Genomic DNA, 9,171 nt, shown 5'->3' with positions numbered 1-9,171 from the left:
GCTGGGAATTTATTTCTCTGTTCCTGAAAGGCACTAAGATCACAGTTCTCATTAGCACTGTGTAAGTTCTCCCTTACTCCCTGCACAGGCAGAGATGCCCCTGGGCAGAGCCCTGCTGCCGGGAGGGGTGTGCAGGGCAGAGCTGAGCACACAGCCCATGGGATGGGCTCTGGGAGCACTGAGAGGGAGCAGAGCTGGGCACAGAGCAGCAGCTCCTGGCAGGGGCAGCTCCAGGCAGCAGAGCCATGGGCAGGGAGTGGGGGGAAAGTGCAGCCCAGGCCTGGGGAGGGTGCGTTCAGGCAGCTCTCTTGGTGTCTGGCACTGGAGGTGGCTGCTGGCCATGCTCTGCTGGGCAAGGAGCTGACTGTCTCTCTAGAAAGTGCAGGGCAGCTGAGAACCAGAGTGATGGACTCTACAGCAATCTCGCGTAGGCGCTAACCCACAGACAGTTGAGCCCTTGTGTCTGTCCCATGCTGAGACTCTTCACAGTTTCCTTCAAAACATTAGAAATTTTATGCCTCAAAATCACTTACCAGATGTGACACTGGAATAACAAACAAACCAACCAACCTCAGAGGCAATCATGACCAAGTCACGCTGAGCCTGTCCTCTGCAGCCCAAAAGTGTTCAGTCATGAGTGTATAAATTGAACTTCTCTATCTGGTATCACTCCTGTCCTAACCTGTCACTGCCTTTTCCTCCTATGACAGTGCGGCACGCCCAGTGGCAGCAGATGTCCAACAGCAGCTCCATCACCCACTTCCTCCTCCTGCCATTCGCAGACACGCGGGAGCTGCAGCTCTGGCACTTCTGGCTCTTCCTGGGCATCTCCCTGGCTGCGCTCCTGGGCAACGGCCTCATCATCACCACCACAGCCTGTGACCAGCACCTCCACACCCCCATGTACTTCTTCCTGCTCAACCTCTCCCTCCTGGACCTGGGCTGCATCTCCACCACTGTCCCCAAATCCATGGCCAATTCCCTATGGAATACCAGGGCCATCTCTTACTTGGGATGTGCTGCCCAAGTATTTCTGTTCATCTTTTTCATTTCAGCAGAGTTTTCTCTTCTCACCATTATGTCCTACGACCGCTACGTGGCCATCTGCAAGCCCCTGCACTACGGGACCCTCCTGGGCAGCAGAGCTTGTGTGCACATGGCAGCAGCTGCCTGGGGCACTGGGTTTCTCTATGCTCTGCTGCACACTGCCAATACATTTTCATTGCCATTCTGCCGAGGCAATGCTGTGGAGCAGTTCTTCTGTGAAATCCCCCAGATCCTCAAGCTCTCCTGCTCAGACTCCTACAACAGGGAATCTGGAATTCTTGGTTTTTCTGCTTTTCTATTTGTTGGCTGTTTTGTTTTCATTGTGGGGTCCTATGTGCAGATCTTCAGGGCCGTGCTGAGGATCCCCTCTGAGCAGGGACGCCACAAAGCCTTTTCCACTTGCCTCCCTCACCTGGCCGTGGTCTCCCTCTTTGTCAGCACTGCCATGTTTGCCTACCTGAAGCCCCCCTCCATCTCGTCCCCATCCCTGGATCTGGTGGTGTCAGTGCTGTACTCAGTGGTGCCTCCAGCAGTGAATCCCCTCATCTACAGCCTGAGGAACCAGGAGCTCAAGGATGCTGTGAGGAAGCTGGTGACTGGATGTGTTTCAGCAGCCATATGCTGCATGCATTTTTCTGCAAAGGGCTCCCAGTGTAGGTCATGACAGGCCAAGTCTGTCTTTCCTGCGTTACGCTTGTTTTCCTTTTTCCACTTGTGATGTTGTTGTCTTCAAAGACATGTCACTATTCATCCCTTCCTACTTCAGAATCTGCCAGTCTTGTGTGGTCCACAGGCTTTGTGTCAGTGGCGGTGGTGGGGGGTGTCTCTCATTGTATTTAAGCAAAATAAATGATCCTGCAGCAACTTCTTTGTGATATGTCCTCACATGGCAGGAATGAAGCGGAATGAAATCAGCTTTCTGGCTGCTCTGTGCCTGGAGCAGTAAGAGCTCTTGAGGACGCCAAGGACCGGGGCTGTTGTGCTGGTGTGGGGAGCACAAGGACCGGTCCCCCCTGCCAGCCAGAGACGTGTCTTGGGGCAGGATGTGGGGGGTGCCGGCAGATGGACGCGGGAAACCGAAAAACAACAAAACCCCCAAAACCCACAGAACAAACAAATGTGGCAGCTCCAGGACCTGCCTCCGCCCGCCCGGTCCTCACCACCGGCCACAGCGTGTTCCGGGGGGGACGGGGACTGTGCCCTCAGCGGCCCCTGTGACTCGCAGCACTTTTCCTCACATGCGGCTCCTCCCCTGAGCTCTGCAGCTGGATGGGGCAGCTCCTTTACACCAGCTCCCTCCTGCTTTCCTTGGGGAACTGGGCTGCACCAGCCACAGAGAAGCTTTCTCTTCAGGGCCCACAAACACAGGTTACACAATACACAATAACTCCTCAGCTTTATGTCAAGTCCAAGCAGCAGCTAACGTGATTCCCCTTTCACAAGGGATTTGCATAGAAGTTTCAAAATGAGAGATAAGAAAGGAGATACATAAACACAATTAAGGTGTTGACCAAAGGGTTAATCAGACTCCGAAAGAAGGAGCAAGTTTCTAACTTGCTGCAGCTCAAAGCAGAAACCAGTGTTGAGAGGATTTGAATGACCAAAGAGCAAGCGGAGGAGGAAACCTGAGAGCAATGAGAAGGGCACATGTCCAGATAGTCTGCTAGAAAGATTTCCTTAGACATGTCCGTTTGATCAGGAAAGGTGGAAAAACCTTAATGATGAGGGTGATGAAATTATAGACCATCCCCCTCTTGGCTCCATCCTCCTGTCAGGCAGTTGTAGAGAGCAATAAGGTTCCCCCTAAGCCTTCTCTTCTCCAGACTAACCCCCCAGGTCTCTCAGCCATTCCTCATCACACTTGTGCTCCAGGCCCTGCACCAGCTCCATTGCCCTTCTCTGGCCCCGCTCCAGCACCTCAATGTCTCTTTTGTAGTGAGGGGCCCAGAATTGAACACAGGATTCGAGGTGCGGCCTCACCAGTGCCCAGTGCAGGGGGACAGTCACTGCCCTGGCCCTGCTGCCACACTGGTGCCGGTACAAGTGTTCCTGTGCCCTGTCCTCACTGCGTAAATGGAGGGGACTACAGGTCCCTGTATCCCACCCCTGCATCTCCTCCCAGGTCTGGACTGAGTGGTGGGAGAGGGAGAACCTGCTGTGTGTGGGGATCTTTCCTTCTGGGACTCAGTAGAGGTGGGGTTTGGGGTCATTTAGGGGTAGCAGCAGTGTTGGGAGGGATGGAGATGCCTGAGGTTGGAGAACTGCTGGAGCACATCCTCTGCTTGCCAGCTCTCCACTTGGACACATGACAAACAGTGAAGATCCCTGTTTGCCACAGATGCAGCAGTCTCTACGTGCAATATTGGCTCTTACATTCTCTCGTCTCTGTTTAAGGGCACCATATATATTTATTCAGGGGCTTTTCATCAGGGTTTCATCATCGCTACAGGGACTGTAGCGATAGGACAAGGGGCAATGGATTCATGCTTAAAGAGGGGAGATTTAGGTTGGATATGGGGAAGAAGTTCTTCCCTGTGAGGGTGGTGAGGCGCTGGCACAGGGTGCCTCCCAGCACTGAGGGACGACTCCTGCGCAGCCTCGTGGTAGAGCAGCCTGGAGCACAGGACATGGCCAGGCCCACGAGGATGAGATGAGGTGAGGTGAGGTGAGGTGAGGTGAGGTGAGGTGAGGTGAGGTGAGGAGAGGTGAGGTGAGGAGAGGTGAGGTGAGGTGAGGAGAGGTGAGGTGAGGTGAGGTGAAGTGAGGTGAAGTGAGGTGAGGTGAAGTGAGAGATGAGAAGGAGGATGAAAGGGAATTAAATAAAATTAAATGAAATGACATGAAATGACATCAAAAGGACATGAAATTAAATTACATGAAATGACATGAAATAGAAATTAAATGAAATTAACTGAAATTAAATTAAATGATATATGATATGATATCATATGATATAATATGATACAATATTTTCTCATGGGGAAGGGAAGGGAAGGGAAGGGACGGGAAGGGAAGGGAAGGGAAGGGAAGGGAAGGGAAGGGAAGGGAAGGGAAGGGAAGGGAAGGGAAGGGAAGGGAAGGGAAGGGAAGGGAAGGGAAGGGAGAAAAGGGAGGGGAGGGGAGAGAAGGGAGGGGAGGGGAGGCGAGGAGACGAGACAAGACGAGACAGACGAGAGGTGGAGGAGGGTGAAATGAAATGAAATGAAATGAAATGAAATGAAATGAAATGAAATGAAATGAAATGAAATGAAATTCTATGATGCAATGAAATGAGATGAGATGATGAGATGAGATGACATGATGAGATGAGATGAGATGGAATGGGATGGGGTGGGGTGGGATAGGATGGGGTGAGGTGGGGTGGGATGGGGCGGGGTGGGATGGGATGAGATGACATGACATGTTATGACAGGAGATGAGATGAGATGAGATGGATGACATGAAGATGCAATGAGGTCAGATGTGATGCAATGTGATTAGATGTGATGCACTGCCATGAGATGAGATGAGATGAAGATGATATGGATGAAGATGAGCTGAGCTGAGGTGATGACATGAGATGAAATGATGTGAGATTAGGATGAGATGAGATGGGATCACCCCCCACACACCCCATCTGATGAGGAGGAAAATACACTTGGGGAGAGGAGAGGAGGATTTTTCACATGTTCCTGCTCAGAAGTTGTCTTTCCGTAGCTTTCTCTCCGCATCCGCTGAGATGCAGGTACCAGCAATGCAGCTTGCTCACAAGCGAGCCAACCACTCTGTGAGCTCCACTCCATCAAGACCCAGAAACAGGGACAACCCTGGTCTTATACCTGGCTGTGTCTACCTCAGCACCGGTGAGCCCCCCTCAGGTTTCCTTCCAAGCTCCAGGATTCAAACCTATCTTAGAGCATCCCTGTGTTATCTGAAAGCTCCAGGATTCAAACCTGTCCTACAGCATCCCTGTGTTACCAGAAAGGCCCAGGATTCAAACCTGTCCTAAAGGATCCCTGTGTTACCTGAAAGCTTCGCGTAGAAACACAGAAATGCCACCACGACAGAGCAAATGCTGTTGGGTTTGTGACATGAGATATGTATGTCCTGGGCTAGAAGTGGGGTGCCAGCACCAAACAGGGCTCCAGCCACGGAGCTGAAGGAAGGTCTCATAGATAAGTGTGTCTGTGTCTAGGAGGTGGAGGGTCTGTGGGAAATGGGTTGGGTTTTGGTCAGTCTTCCCTAACCTGTGACATTTCCCCTATGTTAGGGCCCATGCCCAGAGGCAGCAGATGTCCAACAGCAGCTCCATCACCCACTTCCTCCTCCTGCCATTCGCAGACACACGGGAGCTGCAGCTCTGGCACTTCTGGCTCTTCCTGGGCATCTTCCTCACTGCGCTCCTGGGCAACGGCCTCATCATCATCATCATAGCCTGTGACCAGCACCTCCACACCCCCATGTACTTCTTCCTCCTCAACCTCTCTGTTCTTGATATAGGCTCTATCTCCACCACTGTCCCCAAATCCATGGCCAATTCCCTCTGGGACACCAGGGCCATCTCCAACTCAGGTTGTGCTGCACAGGTCTTTCTGTTTGCCTTTTTTGCAGTAGCAGAGTTTTTATCCTCTCACTGTCATGTCCTATGACCGCTATGTGGCCATCTGCAAGCCCCTGCACTATGGGACCCTCCTGGGCAGCAGAGCTTGTGTCCACATGGCAGCAGCTGCCTGGGGCACTGGGTTTCTCAATGCTCTGCTGCACACAGCCAATACATTTTCCCTACCCCTCTGCCGAGGCAATGCTGTGGAGCAGTTCTTCTGTGAAATTCCCAAGCTCCTCAAGCTCTCCTGCTCACATTCCTATCACAGGGAAGTTGGGCTTCTTGTACTTGGTACCTGTTTATACTTTTGCTGTTTTTTTTTTCATTGTGGGTTCCTATGTGCAGATCTTCAGGGCCGTGCTGAGGATCCCCTCTGAGCAGGGACGCCACAAAGCCTTGTCCACGTGCCTCCCTCACCTGACTGTCGTCTCTCTGTTTACCAGTACTGCAGCATTTGCCTACCTGAAATCCCCCTCCATCTCCTCGCCATCCCTGGATCTGGTGTTGGCAGTGCTGTACTCGGTGGTGGTTCCAGCAATGAACCCCTTCATCTACAGCCTGAGGAACCAGGAGCTCAAGGATGCCCTGAGGAAACTCTTTGAATTTGCTATTTCACATTAAAGGTGCCCATTACCCCACAAAGGCTCCCACTGAATCTCTGGAAATCCAGGACTAACTCTTTTCGTATGTGTCTCTATTTTCCTAACTGCTTTTTTTTCTTTTTTTCTCCTGTTCTTTTGCCTGTTGTTTCCATGCCACAAAGACCTCATGTGCACACACAATCTTGTTCACTGTTTAGAGGCTCTCAGTAAGGAAACCAGCAGACAATTCTAAGCGCCAGCTCCCATCTCTGCTCATCTCCTCTGGAGCTGGGGAGCAGCCCCAGCATGCAGGAGGGGTTCAGGAGGCAAATGTCCACTGCCCCATGGATGAGCAGCCCCGATGGGAAAGTCTGGGTAGGCAGCGAGTGCCAGCTCAGGCCCTGTGGGAGCACAGGAAAGGGGCTGGGAGTACGGGCCAAGAGCAGAGGCATGAGGGGAGATCAGGCAGGAGCTGACTGGGCTGCAAATTGCCTTGCAGAGAAAAATGCTGGTGTTCAGCTACTCCAACATGATCTGCAGAGTCTGGGTATCCTAAAGCATGTCCATGGTGCAGAGCCAGCAGTCCTTGCTGTGCTGCTGCTCCACCAGGCCTGGGAAGTGGCTGGAGAAGGTTCGGTGTCCATCATTTGCCTTCGCTTAGTGCCATCCTCACTGCTGAAGGGTGGCATGGAAAGAAGGGTGAGATGCTGGTTTGGGGTTTGCAATGAAGGAGGTATTGACCCAGAAGCCTTGTTATTTTGCTGTGGTCCCTGCTCCCTGTGCCCAGCACGTGTCTCCAGCCCTTCCCCACCCCAAAGGTCATACTAAGCCCAGAAGTCTCCCCTAGAAAGGCTCCTGTGCTTGGGCAGAGCTGAAGGGCTGGAGCCCAGCTCTATGCGCAGGAAGGACAAGGCCTCTCCTGGGCCCTGTGCAGAGCTGGCAGCCTCTGTGGTCCCCACCAGAAAAGGCAGAGGAGAACCTGGGAAACTGGAGACCACCCCTATGCACATGGGCACCCTCAAGACAAGTCCCTCAGGCCAAATCTCCTTAGTCTGCCTGTTGCTCTTTATGTAGTTGTACAAACTGTTTTTGTTGTCCATTAGGTCACTCGCCAGGTTCAGCTTGAGTTGCGCTTTGGCTTTCCTAACCTCATCTCTGCACACTTATCACTGATGTCCTCCAGAAGCCTTCTGGATGGGTTGTGCCCTGCAACATTGCTCCTCAGGCTGCTAACATGGTAGTTGAAGCCCATGACCAGGAGGAGCAAGTGTGAGAACATGAGGCTTCTTCCAGTGGCCTGAAGAAGGCCTCATCTACTTCTTCCTGTACTCACCAACTACAGTTGTCGCCAACAGACACCCACTAAGAGATCACCCATGTTGGTCTGCCTGGCTAATCCTGACCCACAAGCTCTCGACAGCCTCATCATCTATCCCAAGGCAGAGCTCCAGGCTTTGCCACTGCAATTTCATTTAACTACTATCCCCTCTTTTTGTTTACTATCTGTCATGTCCTTTAGTTCCTATTGCTGTGACCTTGTTAGCAGCACCACAAGCCAGGTGAGCCATCTGCACACATGCATTAACCACTGACATAATGGAGCTTCACTCCAAACAGACCTTGAGAAACTGGGATTTAACCTACAGAAACCTTGAGAAGTTTTCTTAAGAGAAGGGATTTCTCCTTCTGATCTTCTGATGTTCTTCATCAGGGGCAGGATCACCCTGTTGTACGGTGTTTGGTAGAGTGGAATTCATGTTCATCAGAGCAGCCCATATGGTGCTGAGCTTTGGATTTGTGACCAAAAGAGTGCTGATAACACACTGATGCTTTAGTTATTGCTGAGCAGCGCTTGCACAGCACCAAGGCCTTCTCTGCTGCTCATGCTGCTCCAGCAGCACGTGGGCTGGGGGTGCACGAGAAGCTGGGAGGGGACACTGCTGGGACAGATGACACCAACTGACCAAAGGGCTATTCCACACCATGTGTGACTATGAGTGAGCGAGCGGCTGTGTGGGACTGAGCTGTCTACCAGGTTAAACCACAACAACCGTACATCAAGGACATGGCTGCTTGAGGAGCAGCCTCAAGGAGAAGGGTTTGGGCACCTCCAGGGATGCCCCAGCAGCCTGTGGTGCTAAACTGGAATGTGGCTATGAGCACATTGGGCTGCATGGGGAGGAGCGTGGCCACCCAGACAAGGGCACGGATTGTCCATCTGGGCTCAGCACTGGTGTGGCCACATCTGGGATGGTGTGTCCCAGTGTGGGGCTCCTGTTTTGGAGGAATCTTCCCAGACCGGGTTCGGGGTCATGTATGGAGAGGCTGAGAGACCTGGCCTTAGGAGCTCAAGACATGGAAAATTTCTGTTTGAGGTGACTGCGTGTGGTTTGTATTGGGAAATAGCACGAGAATGGAAAACCACCAGAAACTGCAGCTTTGGAGGTCCAGAGTGGAGCTGAAGGTAAAGAAATGTCACTCTGAGGGTAGTGCTGTGCTGCAAAACATCTCTCCGAGGGAGTCAGGATCAGCCCATGGTTTTGTGTTTCGCACAACATCTGGTGAGGATGGAGAGACACCAGTAGAGGAAGGGACCTACTGGGGTGAGAAGAAGGAGGGGAAGCACGCTGGGTGCCTGCAGCCTGCAGGGAAACAGGCACAGGCGTGGGACAGTGCAGGACGGGCTGTGGTGCAATAGCCAAGGGCTCTGGCAAGGCTGAATATCCCTGACAGAACCCACGTCTTTGTCCCCTTGGCTATGGCTGATGTCCCTGCCACAAAGGCCTAAGAGCAGACACATCATCATCATGGCCATGGGGCATCATTGCCTTCTTGTATCCCCCCTGGGGAGGCCAGAAGGTGTCATCCCATTGTCCTTCACTTGGCATCACACTCCCCACATCCCCAGAAGAGCCTGAGCCAGGGGCTGGGGGGCAGGGCTTGCCCATCCTCCTTCACCAA

At 52.5% G+C, this 9,171-nt stretch overlaps 1 protein-coding gene across 1 annotated transcript; it reads left to right on the top strand.

Annotated features, from left to right (window-relative positions):
- The first annotated feature begins 726 nt into the window (after nt 1-726).
- On the top strand, nt 727-6,250 carry LOC115602947 (olfactory receptor 14C36-like). Its single transcript, XM_030474398.1, has 3 exons — nt 727-1,700; nt 5,368-5,488; nt 6,073-6,250. The coding sequence occupies exons 1-3, from the start codon at nt 734-736 to the stop codon at nt 6,248-6,250; spliced, it is 1,266 nt and encodes a 421-aa protein (XP_030330258.1). The 5' UTR covers nt 727-733.
- The last annotated feature ends 2,921 nt before the right edge of the window (nt 6,251-9,171 follow it).

This window comes from Strigops habroptila, unplaced genomic scaffold (genome assembly GCF_004027225.2).
Source record: "Strigops habroptila isolate Jane unplaced genomic scaffold, bStrHab1.2.pri NW_022045589.1_ctg1, whole genome shotgun sequence".
In the NCBI taxonomy this organism is placed as follows: domain Eukaryota; kingdom Metazoa; phylum Chordata; class Aves; order Psittaciformes; family Psittacidae; genus Strigops; species Strigops habroptila.
The sequence above is the reverse complement of the archived record's forward strand: the minus strand, read 5'-3'. Positions and strand labels throughout refer to the sequence as shown.